Source organism: Vespa velutina, chromosome 5, assembly GCF_912470025.1.
Source record: "Vespa velutina chromosome 5, iVesVel2.1, whole genome shotgun sequence".
Lineage (NCBI taxonomy): Eukaryota > Metazoa > Arthropoda > Insecta > Hymenoptera > Vespidae > Vespa > Vespa velutina.
In genome coordinates this window covers 9210239-9233959 of record NC_062192.1, presented here as the reverse complement: position 1 = coordinate 9233959, position 23721 = coordinate 9210239, and the positions used below count along the sequence as shown (strand labels likewise).

Here is a 23721-nt window from a genome sequence, read left to right as displayed (position 1 = left end):
AAGTAATAATAAAAATACAATAAAACACACACATACACATGGGAAATTACCGCGTATTTTCATTAAGATAAAAAGAAATCTGTATTACCCATCGACAAAGAAAGAACAGCATTACTACATAAAGTTAGACACATAAATTAGCCGTTTTGATTGGTCATTACAATTACCTTCAAGTAATAAAATATGTTAGAAAAATGTAGTATGGTTACAATTGTATAATTTAATCTAGAGAAAGGAGGAATAAATAAATCTATTAAAGTCAAACATATATAATATTAAACAAAAATTTGTATCTTGATTTATTAAATTAAAAAAATTGATTTTTCTTACGTAGACATTATTTTTCTATCTACTTTTATTTTTTATCAAAATTTTGATGAACTATTTTTTTCCTCATTCTATTTTGCATGGCATCATTCTAAAGAAAGGATGCATTAAATAAGAATTTAAGAAAATTATTATTACATATAACCATCATATATTTAGTTAACATTATGTCTTTTGTAAAATAAAAATACGATAATATGCGTGTATATATATACATTACATTTAACCGCTTATTTTCGAGAAGATAAAAGAAATCTATATTATCGATAGCGTAATGAAATGACGCAGCGATACGGTGGCGCAACGAGTCAGATAAATCGGCGTTTCTGATTGGTCGTTGAATTCGCATTCAAGTTTGTGAATGCTAGAGCAGCCGTTAAAAGTCGTCGTCGTTGCGTTATAGAATTGTGTGTTAGGTTACAAAGTCGAAAGGAATAAACGAATCGTGTTAATTAATTTGTATTAATACGTGATCGTTACAGGTTCGTAAGTGCGGAAAAAGATCTAAATGTGTTTAGTAATGTGATACGACGAAGAAAAAGTGCGCTTTAATTTGGAAGAGAGAAGCCAACTCTTTTTATCAATCTGAGACAAAATTCATCTTCATAACGCATAGAGAAGAAGAAGAAGAAGGAGAAAATAAAACAACGAATCATCGAATATTTTTTACAAAATATGGAAATTCGACGTTCAGGAGAAATGTTGAGTCCAAAAAGTGTCGTTGTTGGAGGACAAGTTCGTGAAGGGACAAGGGTTGTTCTTCGGGAAATCACAGCTATGCTTCACAATTCACCGCCAAGCCAAACTTCTTCTCGTCGTAAGGTATCCCTTTTATTTTCTTTTTATTTTTATATTTTTCTTAATATAAGTTTAAACGATACAAAACTATTGTTCCGCAAAGAACAATAAAATACAAAGAGAGAGGGGAGAAAAAACAGAAATAAAAATATTTTTTTTTGGTTCCTTTCGTCTTCTTCATTTTTTCCATTTTCTTTTTATCTTCTTCTATTTCTACTTCTACTTTTTCTTCTTCTTGTCTTCTATGGGCGTTTGCTGATAGTCGACCGGAGGACGAACTCCTATAAATAAACTCTGTATTTCCAGGAGTACCTTGAAACAAAAATAAATTCCTTGCTCTTCTCCCGTTCGTTTTCAAAGTCAAAGTTCTAAGCTAGTAGCAGATCATCTTTCTTTCATTATCTATATTACCTACATTTTTCAATATTGGCTTATTCGAATAATAATATATCTATTCAATTATATTGTACAATAATCATCAGGAAGCTAGGTCGATAAGGTAGAACTTGTATCTGTGTTATTACTTTGTAAAAGGCTTGTGTGCATTTATGGCACATCGTTTGAGTTTCATGGACTGTGATAGTGTGTGTGTGTGTGTGTGTGTGTGTGTGTGAAATTATTGTGAATGTATCACGTGCTGCTTACGAATCATGTTCATAGAATTAGTTATATATATAAAAAGATGTATATATATAAAAAGAATTCATGAAACGTGCTTGTCTTGTTTGATATCGAGGATATTAACTATCATATGATCGAAAAATCTAAATGATAAATTGTCTTATAAATAATATAAATATACACACAATACACTCATATATACGGCAACGAAACCACGCGACGAGTCTGTAGTTACTCGAGCACGAACCAAATTCGCGAAACAATAAACTTGAGTAAATATATAGAAATATTTTATAAGGTATTAGTTCTTTGTTTTACTATGTGTGGAATATAAATAGGAATGCTAACTGATGTGGAAATAAAAGAAAGGGTGAAATAATGTAGACTATTTTTGTTTTTGGAAGACATGCAGTCAACAAATGTGAAAATCAAGAATTATAAATTTAGTTTTATTTTTGAGTTTTAAATTATATTGTCTTTATATTCTATCTTTTTCTTATTATTACTTATCAGTTTCTACTTTAAGCACTTAAATATAATCATAGAAAAACAATTATTCTCTCTCTCTCTCTCTTTCTTTTTTTCTCAGTATGCTCTCAGTAATTGTTACCCCTGATTAATTTTACGTGCATATTATTACATAAATATTATGATATATATATATATATATATATATATATATATATATAAATATTATTATCGAAGATTTTTATAACAAGAACAAAAGGAAACGTGTAGTGTATTATTTAACAAGACATTTTTAGTCGAAGCCATATTAGCCCTGCTATCTAATTACTATGTTATATGTTTCTTACACATGTGTTGGATAATACGTTTATTCAACAAATTCAAATTTTATTACTTTAAATCATTATTTAATTTGAAAAAGTTATTGAATTATTTTTAGTTCAGATTAATACAACTATAAATTAATAACGTTAGTGGTTTAATTTAATTAAAAATTTTTATTAAAAATGGAAGAATGTTAATATTTTTTTGTTCTTTTTTAAGTATATATTAAATAGTTAAGTTATTTGATTTAATTATATGTATAGTACGATAATTGAAAAAAATCTTTTTTTTTTTATTTTGTTTATACAACTTCACTGATAAAAGATTAATCTAGATAAATGTGTTAGAGTATATAAAATGAAGATAGAAGTGGGGATAATAGAATGTATTTTGTGCTAATTTGGATTTACCCTTTGGTACGAACTGAAATGTCACATGATCCAACATGCCTCTACAAGGAAAAGTTCATTTGCTCGACACATGACAAGAAACAATCGAGGTTAAAACTTTTCAAAGAACATCTCTTTTCTAATCGAATAATTTCAATTAAACAAATGTCTCATATTAAATTCTCTTACAATTCTATTCCTTCTTGATTTTTACAAAATTTTCTTAAACAAGTGATGATATATCTCATTAAATATCGTAAAAAAAAAATATAAAAATCGAAAACCATGTACTCAAAATAAAGTGAATGTTTGTCAAATTCTTTTCTTAAGATGAATCAGTGATTAAAATATTTACATAAATCAAAAAATATTTTAAAACTCATTTACGAGTAATTATCATCAGAGAAAAATTATCGACTGAAGATAAATCGCTGCGCTACACAAATATTATCGGCATATACGTTTGAAAATGGCGTCTAATTCGCCGTATTTCGTTCAGTGTATCCTCCCCACTACCTTCTATCTTCATGTTCGGAGATCTTCGCGGCTTGTGCGCGCTTCGAGCTGCGTGCTGTAAAGAACGTCGCCGAAGCGACAAGTAAAAGGAGGAGCGGCTTTGCGCGAGCTCGGAAATATTCACAACGTTAGACGACGATTTAATATATTAGTAAGATATAATATAGAACGCACTACCGTTTACTAACGAAAATTGAATAAACAAGAAGACAACGAAGAGACGAAGACAACAAGAAAATTGGCGCGCGCACCGCTGTACGATCATCGGCGGCTTTTGCACGCGATCACATCGTACGTGTATATATGCACATACACACGCACGCATATTTACGTAGGAGAGGAACAAATTTTCGATAACACGAGGAACGAAAGGTGAGCGATCGAATCGCGCCCCGCCTCTTCTCGTTTTTCTCCCACCACCATTACTATCTTCCTTTCTTGCCGTTTTTATCTTTCTCTTCTCTCTCTCTCTCTCTCTCTCTCTCTCTCTCTCTCTCTCTCTTTCTCTCTTTCTCTCTCTCTCTCTCTCTCTCTCTCTCTCTCTCTCGTACTTGCATACGTCGTCAGCCGATACGCTATGCGAATTCTAATATTAGAAGACGAATAAGGAAGAGAATCGTACGTATGGATCGAAGGTTTGCACAAGTGTGCAGATGTGATCGAAGACTGTCTCTCGATTGTTTTTACCTTTCAGTTATATCAATGCCTATCTTCATTCATTCTCCCTTCCCCCCTCTCGATTTAATTTATTTCAAATTAATTGAAATTTTTTTTTTATTTTTTTCTCTCGATATAAATTTTAGAATACTGTTGATCAACATTTATCATGATGGAGGAACATATCTGACTTACTTAACATCGTACATATATGTGCATATATATATACTTTCCTGTATACTTTATTTCTTACATAATAAAAATAAACAAAAAGTAATAGGAAAATAAACTAAAGCTTATGGGAAAAAAGTGAGTTGCACAACATATGGTGTATCTGTTTTCTCGTCTTTTTGGAACTCCCAGAATTCTTTAGAATCGTTTACTTTATCACTCGAATTAAATGTCTTGTCGGCTGTGCCTTGACACACCCCCTCGAGACAAGGTCTATCTTCATCCACCTATTACTATTTCTCTCTCTCTCTCTCTCTCTCTCTCTCTCTCTCTCTCTCTTTCTCTCTTTCTCTCCTCTCTTTCCTTTATGTTGCTGCATCATGTCTCAATTGCGAATAGGAAGTGAAGGAGGAGGAGGAGGAGCAGGATGACGAGATGGAGGTGGTGGACTTCTTTCTTTTAGTGCAAATAGGGAATGACTCACGCAATGTCTCTTCGTACCATTCACTGCTGCTTACTGCTCCGTGTGTCGTTGTCTGTCGTATTCGCGATTCGATGTCAAGAACGCTCCGAATAAGGAGCGCGAGTCTCTCGAACTTCGAGGGCTCGGGGAATCGATTCCCCCAGAGCCGAACAGACCCGAACAGATCTTCGTATTTTCACGCACGTTCACGTCGCCGTGCGCACTGTAAGCCAGTCATATACATACATTCTACGTTATTATATACTTTCTTCTTCGTCTCTCTTTCTTCTGTCTATGTATGTTCTATCTTCCTTTACTGTGTATCACGCTCTGAGATCGTCGACATTTGTGTTTTAGAACAATCAAAAAGCTGAGGTAAATTGTCATTGAATAACTTTTCTTTCTCTTTTTTCTTTCTTTCTTTCTTTCTGTTTTTTTTTCTTACATAATCATTATTATCATTGTCATCATCGATAATTGTATAAAACAAATTATAATTTGTCATATTGATTTGTTCGAGTTATGCTTTCTTTTTTGGTTTGGCTATCGTTGTCATCTTCAAATTTTGTTTTTGTTTTTTTTTATTTGGCGATAATAAATTCAAAGTATCATTTAAGTAGGATGGTATAACTCATTTTCTTATGATATCATCATATCGAGAGATTGCTACGTACAGTCAATTTCGTTGTAGTGTTTTAACGAAAATGATTCTTTTGTCTGGCCAAAATGCCCTCTGTCATTCAAAAGATTTTATTGATCTTTCAATTATATTGACCTAGGACTGAAATATATAAGTCAAAGTCTGTTGTTTTACGATTTCACTTGACTTTTTCCTGTTAACATATAAGCAGAGTATTTAAGTTATTCTTGAACAAGTGGTTAATATAACGTCTTATTATTTTTTTACATAATTATACATCTTATCAGTGAATTTACGTCATCCACCAAAAAGTCAATTGCTTTTTTCATGTACATACAAATTTCTACCTATTTTCAAATAATAATCATTCTTTGTTCAATGTTCTAATCAGATAAAAAATATATATTTATACCATCGATATTAAACACAAAAGAGGTTAACGAGAAAACACGTATTCTCATCATCATTATTCTATAAAATCTTTACGTATAAACAGCTGTAGTGTCCTACTTTTTCCGTAAGAATACTAGCGCCACCTATCATGTCATTCTTATATTCCGCAGTTATTGAAAAACTTAGAAATTTTCGAGTTGTTTTAAATGATTATTTCGAATTTTTCGATCGTTTAACATGTTTCGTGCCGTGTGGAGCGTATGTGCCCCACACTGAATTTTCCATTCAAGCCATTCGGAATTCTCATTGTAAAAAGAATTTTTAAAAACTTTATTGTAAAATCAAGTATCGAGATCTTAATATCATGTACTGCTTTTATACATCTTATACTCTACACCTTTTCCTTGATAATTGGTCTTTGTATTATTGTACAGATTGTAAGGCATATGTTAGAAGCAAAACTATTTATTCGTAAACATACGGCGTGTACACCCCACACGTCCTAAGTGGAAAGTGTCCAAAAATTAGACTGACACGGAACGTGTTAAACATTTAAAAAAATACTTTTATTCGCCGAACATTCAAGATTTATGATTCATTCATCACAATACAATATATTATTACTAATATTTGTGGGGAGAAAAAAGAAAAAAATATTTGTAGAATTAGCGATAATAATCGTGTGAAAAGAGATTCCAATAATTTGGCGCGAAATTCAAATTTGTGCGCGAGAGCAATTATAAAGACAGGGTGTATACTTTCGAGTCAAATATGTTAAAATTAACTATAGTTTCTTTTCGTGTCCTTGGAATATCCTTTTAAAGTAACAACCGCATATTTAGTTAGTCTGCATTGATTAAAAAGAGAAATGGCGACAACGGAAATGGTGTCATCCAATATAAGCTAACCGAGCAAACCAAATAAATAATACCGGAAGGGCGCGAGAACGCGTTTGAAAAATTTGTATGCCAGGTTCGAAGACAAAGTTGTCAGTTTGGAAGCACCGTTGGGTGCTTCTTATTTTGTCAGAGACAACAGTGTGTCAAGTGTCGTAGAAGAAATATATAGAGAAAGGGGAATGACTTCTCTTTTTCGCTCTGTGGGGTGGTTCCGTGAGTAAAAGAAGGAACGTGATAAATACGGAAAGAACTTGAATACTTTACTCAAAAGAGAAGCTTCCTTAAAAGTGAAAAGATGGGCAATCTTTTTCAGAAGGTAATCATTGCAAAGAAAAAAACATTCGAATAGAATAGCGTATCTCTTGTCAAATGATGTTTATTTTAAATACCATAAAAGTAAGTCTAACAAGAAATTTCTGTGATAAGAGTTTTATTTTGTGTGTACGTATTTTTCTTTTTTTCTTTATATCTGCAATGTACATGTATAATAATATTATTTTTTTATTATTATTTTATAAATTATTATATAGATGGAATTGCTGTAGACTACCGTACAATGCAATTAATACGTTCCACGTTGTATGAAATCGCGTTATAAGAAATCGTGTTATATGAGAATTTTCCTCATATAATGTGGATAATATAATTATGTTGGAGAAAAAACAAAACAATTACGAAGCAGAAGAAAATCGTCCCAATATTTTTAGCGCATTGTAAAAATTTGCATTGTAGAAACTCGTATTGTACGGGAGTCTATTATATTATATATAAGAAATAATATTATATGTATTATATATAATACTAATATACTAATATTATATTATTAATCTCTTACTATATTAGTATTATAATACATCTATTATATTAGTATTATATATTAGTATCATATATAAATACAGGCCAATACTATGTTTACCTTTAAATTTCCATATTCATTTTCAAAGCGTTTGCGCCAAAAATAAAAAGAAAAAGGAATCTCTTCCGTGTTTCTTATATAAGGATAAAAAGTATGTCACTACACGTGCGTAAGAGATCTCGGAATAAATGAGACTTATATTGACAAGACTGATTTCTATCGTGGCAAAAGCTTTCTCCCTGAGATATATTTATTATTAGAATGAGCGAAACGCATACGCCGCTACTGGTGGTTGCGTAATTTTTTAAACGAAATCTCTCGAGGCTTGTTGCCCTAGCGAGTCAAAGTCAGCTGATTCTCTTTTTAGTGCACCGTTATTATCGGCCTAGTGAACAGAGGTAGGCCACAGCGCGAACTTCGTCTTTCTCTCTTTCTCGGATTTTCTTCCCCTTCTCTCTCTCTCTCTCTTTCTCTCTCTCTCTCTCTCTCTCTCTCTTTTTCTCTCCTTTGGATTGTTAGCACAGTGTTGTATTCGCTGATAAACACGTTATGGAGTACATTAATAGACTCTTACATCGTTCTCCTATAAATTCGTCAGCATCCTCTTCATCGCCTGTATCCGAGGTATCAAAATGATCCTTTTATCAAAATTTTGATTTTCATGCCTGTTCCACAATAATTTTGAAGAATATTCCATTATTAAGAATATAGATGCGAAGATTTAGATTTTTTTGAGTTCTCTTCATTGATGTTTTTTGTGTTTATTGTATTTACTTTTTCTTAAAATTCTTTTATTTGATTTGAAAGCATTATTCTTTTGTTTTGTCTTATTGATTCCAGAGTGGTAACGACACAACCAGTAGCACTTTCTCCAAGGCAGCAGCCGAGCACGAGGTAAAGGTTCGTTTCGCGCGTGAATTTGCGGACGCAGATTTGGTGACGTACTCAACACCCGAGAGCTTCTCTTCAGAGAGCAGCTATTACAGCATCGGTAGTACGCAGAGTATTAAAAACAGCGGTATCAGTTCCGATACCGATGACCTCAACAATTCTCAACCATTCAAGGTCGCAGACTCTTCCTATGTGGATAGTAATATACCAGGTGTTAATGAATTAATTCGTGGTTGTGCTGATATTCGAATTGATTCTAATGTAGAGGAAGTCACCTTGTCAAATTCTATTTATGAATCTCCTGATAACACTTTGATTCAAACCTTCAACTCGGCCATTGATGATACCAACGTTATCCTTGACAATAAGTCACCCGTCAAGTATAACTTAAATGAGACATCTGCATTGGAAAACGGTTTAGCAACGCCGTTGGATGTCACGCATTCCCTTATAAATTCTTCTCAGACTCAAGAAGAATTACAGGAACATTTTACTTGTGACAATATACCTCAAGAATCTTTGAACTTAAAAGTGAATGTATCTACGGATGAAGGTATTGCTAGCAACGAACAAAGAAGTGAACAGGATTTGAAAGAATCCGAAGTTGAAAGTGTAAAACTTACTTTAGAAACATCTACACCAAGATCAGTTTCTCCTGTTGATTATAACGAAGCTAAGAGTGACAGAAAAGAAGATATATATAGTGATACAAATGTTAAGGAAACAGATACATGTAATGTAGATGAGAAAGAAGCTGATGTAGATAATATAGGTAAAACAGATACAAATAATACTTGTACTATCCAAGCAATTGCAGATATTGTAAGTGAAAATATAAATACTAGCAATACAGATGAAAATAAACCAGATATAAATAATTTAAATAACAATGTAGCAGATATTAATAACATCAATAAAAATAAAACTGATATAAAAAATAATATAAATGAATATAATATTGATACGACAATTAACACAGATGAACATAAAATTGATAGGAGAATTAATATAAATGAACATAAAGTTGATACAACAATTAATATAAATGAACACAAAACTGATCCAACAATTAATATAGACGAATATATTAAAACTGACACAACATTTAATATAAATGAAAATAAAACAGATACAAATAATATAGATGAACATAAAATTGATACAACATTTTATGTAGATGAAAATAAAGCAGATAAAAATAATTTAGATAAAAATAGAATAGATACAAATAATATAGATGGAAATAAAATAAATAAAGAAGATATAGTTGAAAAGAAAACTGATGAGGATAATATAGATAATAAAAAACAAAGTACAAGTAATATAGGCACAGATGAGGTATTGGATGAGACGCTCACTTTATCAGATGATATTTACTTAAATCTTGATTCTTTAAACGAAGTTGAGCAATACGAAGAATTTAAGCCACAGAGACAGAGTACTACATTGTCTAATGATGATACTACTTGTTCTTTAAAAAAATTAGAATTAGTGGCAGGAGAAGTTGCAGATGATATTTTCATATCTCCTTTAGAATTGGAAGATGATGTTTTTATTAATCCTGTGTTAGAAAGTAAGTTGAGATTTGATCTTCCCGTATCGTATGTACTTAGATTGTTCTCTAAATGTCTCTAAGTATTTAACGATTTATTATTTTTAGTATTCCAAGATCCAACATCTTTTGATTTTCTTTCCGCAAGAGGGAATTCAGAAAGCGCAACTCGCCTTAGGAATGAATCCTTGTATATCAAATTTGATCCTCTGTTAGCCAATGTCAGTATGTTACCTCAAGGAAACAGTCAAGTTTTTAGTACCTCTCCCAGTGGTACGATTCACAAATTAGAAGAAATTCAAAACAAAAATGTAAACAATTCTTAAAGTATTCTTTTATAACAGGAATAACAATTACATTTGATTTTATATTTTCTTTTTTATAAATAAAACCTATTTTTTTTATGCATCTTTTTAGGATGAACCTATACAAGTAACTAAATCTGATACAAAGGAAGTCGATGATATAGATGGAACAGAGAAATTAGAGTTACTACGTGCGTCTGTGTTGCAATTGGAAAAAGAATTGGAGAAACAAAAAAAAGAATATGAATCAAAAGTGGAAAAACAAAAAACAGCTTCTCAAGAAAAAATAACAAAATTGCAAGCGCAACTAAATCAAGAAATTGAGAATAAAAATCAATTAACGTAATTTACTATTATAATTTAAATTCTTATATAATTCTTATTATTTATTATAAAAGTTACTTATATAAAAAAATATTACAATTTTTGTTATGTAGAGTTGTCGTAGATGAATATGAAAAATCGATAAGTCGATTACTCACTGAAAAAGAAAGAGATCGTGCTAATTTTGAGCAAGAAAAATCTAAAGTACAAGAAGAACTTCAAGCTACAAATCTCCATCTTAGCAATACGGAAGCTGCATTTAATGATGTTCATTTAAAATACGAAAGGCTCAAAGGAGTCGTTTCCGCATATAAAAATAATGAAGGAGTTTTAAAAGAAAGTATCCAAGAAAATTTGGAAACAATAAAGTCTTTAGAAAATCGTTATGATCAATTAAAAACTCATGCCATGTCGCAATTAAGAAAGTAAGTTTAATAAATTTAAGATATCGTAATATTTAAAAATATGGAATAAATATTAAAAAAGAAAGGGCATTATTTTTAAATAAAAAAAATTTATCACAGGGCCAACCTGGAATTAGTGGACATACGAAAACAACACGAAGCCGAAACGGTAAAGTTACATGCGATGGTGAGGAAAGCAGAATTGAAAAGTAATTCGCTCGCTGAAATAGTAGAGCAAAAAACAAAGGAGAACAAAGAACTTACACAAATATTAGATGAACTGATTGCTAGGGTCGGTCGGCAAAATGCAGAATAAGGAAAACTAAAAGAGTTTTATAGAATTAATTTAATATCTCCTGAATCCCTATTGCAATTAGTCTGTATTAGTCTTTATTTCTTCCCTCTTTATTAGTCTTTATTTTTTTACTCGCCTTAATTATATTAAATATATATATATATAAAAATCTTATGCTAGATATGTCGCTAAAATATATATTAATCTATTTACTGATATATATATATGAATGCTAATACATATCAATTCTATCAAGCAAAAGTATTCGTACAGCGTAGGTAAAATTGATATATATTAGCAATAAAAAAATTGTATATTTCATAATTTATAAATAATAAAGCAAAAGTATCACTTTGAAATAGAACAAAACAGAATTTGCAACAATTTATGACATATGTGTAACATAGTCTTCTAATTTTTTACTTGCCTCTTACCAAAGTCCTTATTTAATGAAAATGAGAGGCTTCGAATAGACTTAAATTTAGATAATAGTTTGTAATAAATTCAGATATCAAGTTTCTCTGGAAACATTGAATTTGATGTTTATTATGTAAGATAATTTTCTATGATTCATAATTCTTAATAACATAAAACAACATTAAACTTTGATATACTAAGAAGAAAAAGTTTATCTTTGAAATAAAAAAAAATTTATATTGATTTTTCAAAGACAATAAGATTTAAATTTGTATTTACTTGCTTCTAATGATTTAGCTATATACTTAAATCACAATCACATATTAAATATAATTGATTTACAGAACTTTATATATATATATATATAATTATATATATATAATATCCCGTCCAGGCTACAATTATTCTAATATATATACTGTGACTTTAGAAGGATTTTTCTTTTACATTTATACAGTAAAATATAATAATTTTTCGTGAAAAATTATGTAAATCTTATTAATGCATTTGATCACATTTATCACATCAAATTAATTAAAAGTCCTTCATTATCTTGAAAGTATCGAAGTAATAACACTTGTACTTTTTTCTATTTCTTTTTTCTTTTAAAATTGTACGAATTTTTTTGTATAAAAGATACAATAATATATTTTTTCGTACTAACAAGTACAGTCATTCCATAGTCCTTGTATCTGTTATGAGAAGAGCATGATGTTTAGCCAATTTTAACATACGATCACTTGTACTACCAGGTTTTCTTGGTATATTTTTATTTTCAAGATCAGGCATTAATTTTTTAACAGTACGTGCTAGATTTGAAGCGTACTGCTTAAACTGCGGATGGCCCATACCAATTCCTCTGCCTCGCAATGCTTCTGCTACAGCCCATAATAATTTCTATGTAATAATAAATATAATTAAATATCAAATATAATATCTTAAACAATGGCACAACAATAAATACAAGAATAAAATATCTTACCTTTCTATGCGTATCACTAAATTCACCTTTTCCTTGCATGACAGACATTTCATGTTGTGATAAAACATTTCCAGAAGAATGTCTCTCGCGATCCCAGGAACGTAGAGTAGTATTTTGTAATTCAAGAGGACAGTCAAACGATAAACTCTTTGCCCACTTGAAACGAGGTCCTTGTAAATCATCTTCATTTTTTCTCTTTTTAGATTCTTCGGTAGTAATTATTTTGACACCTTCCATTAAAACATCTTCCTTCTTAGGTGTGGGAAATAAAGCACGTTTAATTGTTTGGGGATTGGTATTACTATAATTAAATAATTTACTAGGGCCTGCTTTATCTAAAGGTGGACTTTGGAATAGAGCTCGTCTTGATGTGTCCAATTTTGTTTTGTATGGACTTGTATTTTCCAATGTAAGCCTTCGAACTACTTTTTTCTTAGCCGATCCTCTAGGACTTTTGCCTCTTGGACTTTTATATCTTGGACTTTTGCCTCTTGGACTTTTACCTTTTCTAGTTGTAGGTTTTCTATAATTAAAATATAATTACAAATAGTAAGTTAACAAAAATAATTTTTAAATTATATATTATGAAGATAAAAGAAATCATACTTAACACTCAATATTAATTGTCTTTTATCATTGAGACTTAATCCTTGTAAATTTGCACTAGAGAATGTTCTTCTTCTGCGAGCTAAATGACTCAATCTCTTTCCTGGGCTTTGACCATAATTACGTTTAGCTAGAACACTTCTTTTTCTAGCACTTCCAGGTCCTTGTTTAGAAAAAAATATATTACACGTAGATTGTGTTTCTGCTCCTATATATCTTTCACATAGTTTCATTGTTAAATTTTCAAATTCTTCCACTGATTTATTTCTATTATAACTGAAACAAAAAAATAAAATGATACATATCAATTTCAAGATGTTATTATTAGTATAAATAATATATTATTTATACTTACTGGATACCATGAAATTTGTGAAAATATGCTTCTGACCATGGCAAATTTTCAACTTCTTTCTCTCCAACAGTGTTATAAAGAATAAGTGATTTATTCTGCAAATTATTTAAATTATTTACTTGTTGGTCTAAAATATCAAGTGTCTGTGTTTTTGTAATTATATCCTTATTTAAATTGTGATTTTTCTTTTATGAATTATTGGTATCATTATCAGAATTTTGTACACATACCTCTCTAGAAACGTTTGTATTTGACTCGCATTCTTCAAAAGTATTAGCTAAATTTCTCTGAGTATTATTGGTATTATAAAAAGAAAACGACTCATTGTTTTCTAATGTTCCTTGATTAAAAGATTTATCTATTTCTTCTTGTCTAACATTCTTCTCTTTTGATATAGGAGAGATTGTCCAAAAATATTGTTGGTTTTGTTGAATATAATGCAACAAGTCATTACAGTCGCTTTGGCAAATGGTGTGACTCGGTGGTGGAGGTACTCCGGTTAAATATTTATTGATTCTGGCCAGCAGATAATTATCGGACTTAGCGATAAGAGTAGCCTGGGAAGGTTTTTGTGGACTAGTTTTGACCAATGTTTCTTCAATTATAGATGCTACTTCTTGTTGTTCATTGTGTTTATTTTCCACATCACTGTCAAACATTTCTGGACTAGAGACATTTGGAAATACCTTGTCCATTCCTGTAGCTTCATTTTGTTCGATGTAACAACAATCCATGGCATCCTCTAACATATTTAATATACACACATAAAATTCTAATAGTGGATCAACAATAATGCGTACATATTGCACTTAATAATCTTTTTCTTAATATCTTCGAATTAAAAAGAACAACTGAATACGATTACACTTATCACGTGTTTATCGTTAAAATATTATATCAGATTCTTACTGTGAGAATTATCGTCTATTATAATAAAAATAACTATAATCTCGTATATATGTAGAAACCATTTCCATATATACATACAAACGTACCTTCATGTCCTTACTAATCTACAATAGATTATTCTTAACGGGCGAAGACTATTCAAGTTCGTTGAAATGTTTCCAAGTCCGATCGGTTCAATAATTGAGGAATGGCCAGATCTAGAATAATTTTTACTGACTATCGCCGTTAGATATAATACCGTTAGGACAATAATAATTCAACAATCTATGAGTCACGAAATTGTCAGCAATTGTAAAATTTCGACGATTAATATAAACCCCAGATATAAACTTTAAGGTTATATCATATGAAACTTATTTACCAGATCTTAACCAATCATATTTTTGAGGTATTTATTTCACTTAATACTCTTCGTTCTAATGGTTCATACTTTAATATTTTATCCTGATTGGTTAATTTCGTAGATGACGTATTGGAACATGTGACTATTGTGAACAATACCGAACAAATGTTATTTTGATATAATGTAACGTGTGATAACGTACGATACGTTATTTTTACAACGGTTTGTTATGACTTTTTATCGTGTCTATCTTTCTATCGTGTTTTTAGATAAAAATCTTTCGATTAATAATATTCGATATGAAAAATAATCAGTTAAGCTTTTATCATTTCTGAACTTTTTTATATATTATTGTTTTTTATTATAAAAGCTGCATTTTTATTGTGCTTTAGTAAGTGTTCATCCTATGTGTTTTCAATTCTACTTAATCCTGCGTACGCATCCATGGTAATATTTTCCAGTATTAATCAATATCAACTTGTATATGTAATGTAATATCATATTAATATTTATAATTAAATTCAATTTTAATCAATTTTAATCAATAAAATAAAAATTAATCAATTTTTTATCATTGATGTAACCTATTTTTATTTATATTATTGTAAGTACATAATTTATACATTTACTATATTATTAAATTCATAATTATACTTGACATAATTATACTTGTAGTTTAACAAGTTTTATATAAAAAATATTTTAGGTAACGGGAAGTAAATATCGTACTTTATAAATGTATTTTTATATTATAGTTTAAATATTTATGTATATATTATATTTAAATGCTAAGCATAGTCTCAAATTTAATATGTAATTTAAAAAATATTTATTTCGTACAAATATTTTTTACAAAGGATGATGTAATATTGGTTTTTGGATTAATTGCTATTAATATTAATTTATAAATCAGATAAGATTAAATATGTTCTCTCCTTTCTATTATATTTATATATTTTTCCTATATTTTTTATTTATTAAAATCATATGTATATAATCTGTAGATAGTCTTATAATTTTTTAAGTTTAGAATTTTATTATATGTTAACAACTATATATTGTTATATATATAAGAAATATGATTATTTTAGGTGAATATTTGGATAATTTATAAATAAGATTAACACAAAATGAAAGAAGATAAAAACTACAAACTGTCGATCATATTACTTTGATTTATAGTCGGTATAAGGTCATATTGTTGATTCACATTAGATGCTTGAAAAAAGTTAGTATGGATTTACAAGTCAATACATATAAATTATTCTGTTTACCTTCATAAACTTTATATTGCAGATAGTTTATAATTTTATCCGTCTATACCTATAGTAACTAAAATTTGTAAAAGAACAAAAAATTATCTACATATTTAACAGTGTGTTTACATTAATACTAAAAAAAATGAAAGAATGGTGCAGAGTATTTGGTTTACTGTTATATAAAAATTTCTTAGTACGATTAAGACATTGGAAGTTAACTTTATTCCTTCAAGTTCTGTTGCCTGTATTACTATTTGCGTTAACACAAGCTGTAAGAGATTTTAATTCAATACCACCAAAGGTCGTTATAACGGATACTTATTATCCCTTACAAAGTAAAGATGACTTATTAAATTTGATTAAAAGAAGTTTAACTACAATATATTTTGTGCCAAATGATACATCTACAACAAAATTGATGGATTTAACAACAAAATGTTTAAAACATGAAAGTAAGCATGTATTATTGTATATTTTGTTATGATATTATTTTAGATAATGTACTAATATTCATTTTTTAGAGTTTATTGGATTTGCAACCGAAGAACAAATGCTTGAAACTTATTTGATTGAACGAATTAAAGAACCATTACATGAATTCCTAGCAATAGTTATTGATCAAAAGCAAGAACATTTTAAGTATAAAATAAGACATTCTACTCAAATCTCTTCTGAATTATATACAGATATGAGTTATTCTATACCAGAGCACAAATATCTTGAATCAGTTCCATTTGTACAGCTACAAATGTGTCTTGATGATTCTTTTATGAAAAATGTTGAGAATGTTTCAATTATGCCAAAGGTAATTAGATATTTCATTTATTTTTGATATAATATATTATTAGTATAAGCTAATTTAAACTATTTAGTTTATAATAATTATTTAACAGATTCACATACAAAGAATGCCATATCCACCATATGTTAAAACAAATATGATGGATACAATGTTGCGGCAATTAATTTCTGTATTTGCTGTGGCAATTTTTCTGATACCATTATGCATAGAAACTAGTTATGCAGTCAAAGAAAAATTTATTGGCGTTAATGTTAGTATTCATTTTTAATTATATAATATTTTGATATTTATATTTTCTTATTATAAACAAAAGTTGTCCTTTTATTTTCAGACTTTAATGGCAATGAACGGAGTAAAATTATATCAAAATCTATTAAGCTGGCTTACCACTGGCTGTTTATTCAGTATTTTGTATGTGATACCATTAATAGTATTATTTAAAAACACATTTTCTACCCGTGTAGATCCGTACCTGTATTATAGTAATGCATTCTTATTTTGGATATTAATGACTGTACATATTGTTCATCTTATATCATTTGGTATGCATATTGCTGCATACTTTTCAAAACGTAAGTTTTTATATTTTATTATATGTGAAATGACATTATACAGGATATATATGTATTATAATGGTAATAATTTTTGCAGCTGTTTTTGTGGTTATTATTTTGTCAATTATATACACTGCTTCATCTTCTCTTTATGAAAATTTGATGCGAGAAAATTTGTTTTGTATTATACCATATTTTGGTGTAATTTTACCAAACCTGTTATTGTCTAGATTATTCGAAGAAGTAAATACATATGAAACACAATGTATGTATTCAATTTAATATTCTTAACACAGCATAATGGAGAAATTATATTAATTATATATTTTTATACTTTTTAGTAATTGGAATTCAATGGAGTAACATCTTTATACCTAGCGAATCATCTCGATATAATATTACAGGAAGTACAGGATTTATATTTATATTTTCAATTTTGGGAATTATAATCCATTTTATTATGGCCGTTTATATTAATAACATACGACCAGGAAAATATAGTGTAAAGAAACATCCATTATATTTTCTACAGGTAAAATGATAGAGAAAAAAAATTATTATATATTTATAATTATTATATAAAATAATAGTATATTAAATATATAATCAAGTTATGAAATATATTAAATGTAAAATGATTTTTTAGTGTATGAGAACAAATAAAGTGTCTTTAGACGAAGAAGCAAAAGATTATAATTATGATCAATTAGAAGGTGAAGATTTTGAAGCAGTTTCTAAAGGTGCATTTATTCCTGGTATTCAAATTCGTGGTCTTAAAAAAAGTTATAGCACTGGTTTATTACGAAAATCGGTAAGCTTTTTATTTTTTTCTTTAAATTACATATACAATTATGTATGTATATATATATATATATATGTCTATATATATATGTATATATATACATATATATACATATATACATACATACACAGATACATACATATACATACATATATATATAACATATTAATATATACATATATACATACACATAGATACTTACATACATATATATATATATATATGTATATATAAAGACTCATTATGACATTGAATTATATCAGATGGTACATGCATTAAAAGGAATATCTTTGGATTTTTACAAAGGACAAATAACTGCATTATTAGGACACAATGGTGCTGGAAAAACTACTCTTATGTCTATAATAACAGGTTAATTGGTGATACTTAATAAATAAGATATATAAACAATTACTATTATAATCCGATACATTTTAATAATAAAAATAAAATATAATTTTGCAATTTCTTTATATAATTAATAGGTGTGATAACAGAGACAGAAGGGAAAGTTTTTATAAATGGGAAAAATTTGAAACATAATTTAGATGAGATCAGAAACGATTTAGGTCTTTGTCCACAAGAAAACATGCTTTTTCCAGATTTAAATGTGTTCGAGCAGATTGAGTTCTTTGGTTTGGTAAGCACGTTATATGTATTTAAAAAATCCATACAAAAATATTTAAGATATAAATGTGTTATTATAGTTAAAAAATAAAGCCAAAACACGACAACAAATCAAACGTGACGTTGAGAATTTGCTTGTAAAATTACAAATAACGGAGAAACGAAATTATCTTCCCAGCAAATTGTCTGGTGGTCAGAAAAGACGCATCTGTCTTGGAATGGCACTCATTGGTGATGCCAGTGTATGTATTTTTTGTTTTCTTTATGTAAAAAATCTAAGGTTTTCCTCTTTATATTATAATTTCAATTATTTATACAGACTTTAATTTTGGATGAACCAACATCGGGTATGGATCCTGAGAGCAGAAGAGATACATGGGATCTAATATTAGTAAGTATATATATATAAGTATTTTTTTATTGTATCATTATGATTATTGTTTATCATCTTCTTATAGAAAATGAGAGGTCAAAAGACAATAATAATTAGTACGCATAATATGGAAGAAGCAGATATACTTGGCGATAGAATTGCGATAGTACATGGCGGTCTTTTAAAAAGTTATGGTACAGCAATGTTTTTGAAGAAACAATATGGTAATTGTTTATTTTCGTTTATTACTTTTGATTTTATTTTTAATGGTAAATATTTGAATTGTAAACAAAAATATTGTTATTATTTTTATAGGTCATGGACATATAGAAGTTGTATTATCCACTAAATCATGGTGTGATCCAGAGAAAGTAATAAACAAGTTTGATTTAAGGTCACAAGTTACCCTAGAAAAAGAAAAAATAGTTCTAAGTGTTCCATATACAGAGGATTTACCACTTTCGTTAGATCGAATTGAAAATCAGAAAAAAACATTAGGTGTAACAGGAATTAATGTATCTTTGATTACATTGGAACAAGTATTTTTAAAGTAAATTTCTTTTCAAATATATTATTTTATCATATAATTAAATATATTTTTTTTTTTTTTATTTATATATATATATATATATATATATATATCTATTGGGTTATTCATCTGTATTTGTCTAATTCCTTATCTTTTATTTTATTTAGGATTATAAAAAGAGATGATAATGGGAAATATCTCACAGATCTTTGTACACCTATACAGAAACTGCAAGGATGGCAACTAACTATACAAACAATGTTGGGATTGTTTAATAAAAAAGTAATATATACTAGAAAAAATGCAGGCATCTTATTAGTAATCGTAAGGATTTCATTAATTTTATTATATAATAAACTAAATCACTTTATAAAAATATTATTTTATTTAATAATATATTTTTTAGCTATTTCTACCTTTGATTTCTATTTTATTTATGGCTCTAAGCTACAAAACCCCTGCTCAATCATTAGACATAATACCTTTAACACTCAACATGTACAGAAATCCCAAGGCATTTTATTCTTCTGATATTCCCAAATATGGTGGGATATATAATGAAGAAATAAAGAACTTTAGGGGGATTGCAATTAATGTTACAAACAGAAGTGTTACAGAAGGTAAACACAATATTAGTATCTAGATAAAAATGTATTAATTTATATGAGACCATTTTTTTCTTTTTTTTTACAGAATTATTAGCATATGGTAAAGAGAATATAGCAGAATATCATAATTATGTCATTGTTTCTGCTGAATTTAATAACACAGAAAATGAAACTTTTGCAAATGGATTTTATTCTGGGACAATGATGCATAGTATACCTTTAACGATGAATATTTTGTCAAATACCATTATTAGAAATCTAACAAGCAAGAAATATTCCATTGAAATATCTAGGCAAGAATTACCAGATATGTTTTCTTATTCTAACCAAGTGATTCCTGAAATGGAAGCACTTTCACGAGTGTTAATATTTTGTTCCTTCTTCTTTCCTACTCTTGCACTTTTTGTTATTCATCCATTACAAGAAACGTCTACTAAAGTTAAACAGTTACAACGAATGACTGGAGTCTCATCTGTATTATACTGGCTCACTATATTTTCTTTTGATTTTCTAATTTGCACGATGTCTGTATGTATCATTACATTAGGATTTTATGTAATGGATATTATATTAGACATACGCTTATATCATGTAACAGAAATACGTAAGTATAATTTTCTAAATTTCTATGTAAGAAAATTATATTATAGTACTAAAATAATATTTTATAATTCACAGTAATAACGATGCTAATATTATTACTTTTTGGTATAAATAGTCTATTGATAACATATATATTTAGTTTTATAAACAAATCGAGAAGTACTGTAATAACTATTTTAAGTATTACACCCAGTGGAATTGGTAAGAAAAAGAAAATGAATACACACAAGTTTGATAATATGAAAGCCATTTTAACACAATTGCACAACTTAACACAATTTCAAATTTGACAATATTAAAATCATTTTAAATTTCAGTTTTCATACAGTATTTGCTACATATAGTAATACAAAGTTTCGAGAATTTAAAAGTATTGCATTCGTTTCAAAAACGATTATTCCGTTTTATTCCTTATGTAAGTTTCTTCCACGGACAATTATCTTTCTTTACTGTGGCTGTAACAAATGCAAAATGCCGTCGTTTCCCAAGTAAAATTTTACAAACTTTATGTGATACAGGATCAGTATATTTGGATCAGTGTTGTAGTAAGAATATATTATTTATAAAAAAAATATCAAATAAATACTAGTTATAAATTTTAATGAATTGTACCAAACTTTTCTATTTATTATAGCAATGGATTGTGTAAATGGAGTTTGTAATAAGCCTATGTCATATTTTGAGAATTTTAAAAATGACATTAATTTAGAGGAAAATATTCTATATTTATCTTTAACACCTGTGATATACTTTGCTATTCTTATTATGCTGGAAGAGAAGTTTTTTACAAGATTGTTTACCAAAATACGTAGCTCGTCATTACAACCAAATGATAAGATAGACGAAGAAGTGAAAAGGGAAAAACATGCGGTAACATTAGAGATTAGCAAAATTACTAGTCAGAGTAAGATACTACTACGATAATATTAATATTTAAGTAGAGAAATATATTTATTAAAAAGTATGTATTATACAGATAAAAGGAACAGCATAGATCATAATAATGTCAATGGAAATTCAACTAACGACACACAAACTTCTAAAGAAGAAGACAGTTTATTCTTAGTTTATGAATTAAGTAAATATTATGGAAAACTAGTGGCCGTAAAGGAAGTCAATTTTCGAGTGAATCAGCATGAGTGTTTTGGATTGCTTGGAGTAAACGGAGCTGGAAAAAGTACTACGTTTAGAATGTTAACTGGAGAAGAAATACCTAATAGTGGTACTATGTACTTAAAAGGGGCGGAAATCTATTCCAATCGCAAAGCTGTAATTAAGTATATGTTATACATATGATTATGATTCATTTTTTCTCTCATTTGTGTTTTCTAAAAGAAAAAAATTTCATTTTTAGTACTTAGCAGAAATGGGATATTGTCCACAAACGAATGCATTGATCAATTCCTTGAATGCGTTTGATCATTTAAGATTGTTCGCAAAACTTCGAGGTATACCACCAGAAAAAGTAGATTTGGAAGTTAATAAATGGATAAATAGATTGAGTAAGATAAAAATATATTTTTATTATTTTTTACCTTTCATTTTTGTTATATTCATCATTATAATCTTGAATTTGTATAATGCTTTTAGATTTAAAAGCATGTATGTCGCAGCCAAGTGAAACGTACAGTGGTGGTAATAAAAGACGTTTAAACATAGCGATAGCTTTAATTGGCAATCCTACACTTGTTCTGTTAGATGAACCTACAACAGGAGTCGATCCAGCGGCTAGAAGATCATTGTGGTCTGTACTACAATCTTGTCAAGCTAGAGGACAAGCTTTCATACTTACGTCTCATAGGTATTTTTTCATCTTCAATTATAAAATTATTTCATAACATAAACATTTTTCCGATATAAATAAATATTTATTACATTAGTATGGAAGAATGCGAAGCTTTATGTAATCGATTAGTCATAATGGTACAAGGACAATTGGTTTGTATTGGACCAAGTCAAGAACTTAAACAAAGATTTGGTGTCGGTTACGACATTCATATTAAATTAGATCCAAGCCGATCAGAAGAAGATATTACGATTATAAAGAATACTATTGAATCTTCTCTAACTTGTGAAATTAGAGATGAAAATTTGGTAATTATATCAATAAAAGAAGTATTGATTAATTTTCATGATTTTTAAATGACTTTCATATGAAACATTATTTTCTTTTTTAGGGACTGATTGCTTACCATGTGACAGATCCTAAAACGACTTGGACAAAAATGTATAGTACTGTAAACGATTTGAAGAATAGATTCGAATGTATACAAGATTATTCTGTACTATCAGCGACGCTCGAACAATTATTTATTCAATTTGCAAGAGGCATAAATATACCTAATTATGATTATTCACCAAGACATAGCGCTAATCAACCAAATAACGAATAATCGCGGCTTAATTATTATACATAGGTATTATAAATACATTGTATATCATAAATGTTTATCTATTGCTGTTATTCTTTGTTCATCATGAGAATATGTTTAAAAGCACAAAAAAGTTAATTACGAACACGGATACATTTACAATTACGGCACATTTATTATTGTGGACAGAGATAGACATTCTGTTTATTTAAACAAAACAGGTGTACATAATAAATATGTGTTTATTTGTGTGTGTGTATATATATATATATATATATATATATATA

General features: G+C 28.6%; 3 protein-coding genes and 1 long non-coding RNA gene across 9 annotated transcripts; 2 read left to right on the top strand and 2 right to left on the bottom strand.

Annotated features, from left to right (window-relative positions):
• The first annotated feature begins 698 nt into the window (after positions 1–698).
• LOC124949190 (transforming acidic coiled-coil-containing protein 3-like) lies at positions 699–12697 on the top strand. The gene is made up of 6 exons (XM_047493880.1): positions 699–1149; positions 8363–9986; positions 10074–10276; positions 10383–10612; positions 10708–11019; positions 11119–12697. The coding sequence occupies exons 1-6, from the start codon at positions 1003–1005 to the stop codon at positions 11312–11314; spliced, it is 2712 nt and encodes a 903-aa protein (XP_047349836.1). The 5' UTR covers positions 699–1002; the 3' UTR covers positions 11315–12697.
• LOC124949199 lies at positions 1140–8394 on the bottom strand. Of its 2 annotated transcripts, none has more exons than XR_007100986.1 (2): positions 3444–8394; positions 1140–1437 (listed from the first exon to the last, which is right to left on the bottom strand). It is a non-coding gene; the product is annotated as an uncharacterized LOC124949199 (long non-coding RNA). The 2 variants fall into 2 exon arrangements; XR_007100985.1 differs by having other exon boundaries at positions 4756–8394.
• On the bottom strand, positions 11499–14886 carry LOC124949191. The gene is made up of 6 exons (XM_047493881.1): positions 14649–14886; positions 13884–14395; positions 13654–13748; positions 13299–13574; positions 12693–13215; positions 11499–12607 (listed from the first exon to the last, which is right to left on the bottom strand). The coding sequence occupies exons 2-6, from the start codon at positions 14385–14387 to the stop codon at positions 12383–12385; spliced, it is 1623 nt and encodes a 540-aa protein (XP_047349837.1). The 5' UTR covers positions 14388–14395; positions 14649–14886; the 3' UTR covers positions 11499–12382.
• Positions 14887–15038: 152 nt separating this feature from the next.
• Positions 15039–23712, top strand: LOC124949189 (phospholipid-transporting ATPase ABCA1-like). Of its 5 annotated transcripts, none has more exons than XM_047493876.1 (26): positions 15055–15352; positions 15997–16133; positions 16202–16616; positions 16686–16969; positions 17058–17216; positions 17298–17538; positions 17618–17785; positions 17862–18052; positions 18167–18331; positions 18517–18694; positions 18808–18962; positions 19030–19191; positions 19269–19340; positions 19408–19546; positions 19638–19872; positions 20019–20175; positions 20258–20471; positions 20545–21063; positions 21138–21263; positions 21581–21607; positions 21697–21966; positions 22039–22331; positions 22417–22564; positions 22653–22863; positions 22943–23156; positions 23240–23712. In XM_047493876.1, exons 3-26 carry the CDS (start codon positions 16307–16309, stop codon positions 23453–23455), a joined length of 4854 nt encoding a protein of 1617 aa, XP_047349832.1. In that variant the 5' UTR covers positions 15055–15352; positions 15997–16133; positions 16202–16306; the 3' UTR covers positions 23456–23712. The 5 variants fall into 5 exon arrangements, with proteins under 5 accessions (XP_047349835.1, XP_047349832.1, XP_047349830.1 ...); XM_047493874.1 differs by having other exon boundaries at positions 21380–21607; XM_047493875.1 differs by having other exon boundaries at positions 15056–15352; positions 18586–18694; positions 21380–21607.
• The last annotated feature ends 9 nt before the right edge of the window (positions 23713–23721 follow it).

Coding starts and splice junctions, on each gene's coding strand:
- LOC124949190 (XM_047493880.1), top strand. CDS start 1,003: ATGGAAATTCGACGTTCAGGAGAAATGTTGAGTCCAAAAAGTGTCGTT. Junction 9,987..10,073: donor TATTAATCCTGTGTTAGAAA/GTAAGTTGAGAT, acceptor TATTATTTTTAG/TATTCCAAGATCCAACATCT. Junction 11,020..11,118: donor GCCATGTCGCAATTAAGAAA/GTAAGTTTAATA, acceptor AATTTATCACAG/GGCCAACCTGGAATTAGTGG.
- LOC124949191 (XM_047493881.1), bottom strand. CDS start 14,387: ATGGATTGTTGTTACATCGAACAAAATGAAGCTACAGGAATGGACAAG. Junction 13,749..13,883: donor ATACAAACGTTTCTAGAGAG/GTATGTGTACAA, acceptor AATAATTTGCAG/AATAAATCACTTATTCTTTA. Junction 13,216..13,298: donor CAATTAATATTGAGTGTTAA/GTATGATTTCTT, acceptor TTTTAATTATAG/AAAACCTACAACTAGAAAAG.
- LOC124949189 (XM_047493874.1), top strand. CDS start 16,307: ATGAAAGAATGGTGCAGAGTATTTGGTTTACTGTTATATAAAAATTTC. Junction 16,617..16,685: donor AAAATGTTTAAAACATGAAA/GTAAGCATGTAT, acceptor TTCATTTTTTAG/AGTTTATTGGATTTGCAACC. Junction 18,332..18,516: donor CTGGTTTATTACGAAAATCG/GTAAGCTTTTTA, acceptor ACATACACATAG/ATACTTACATACATATATAT.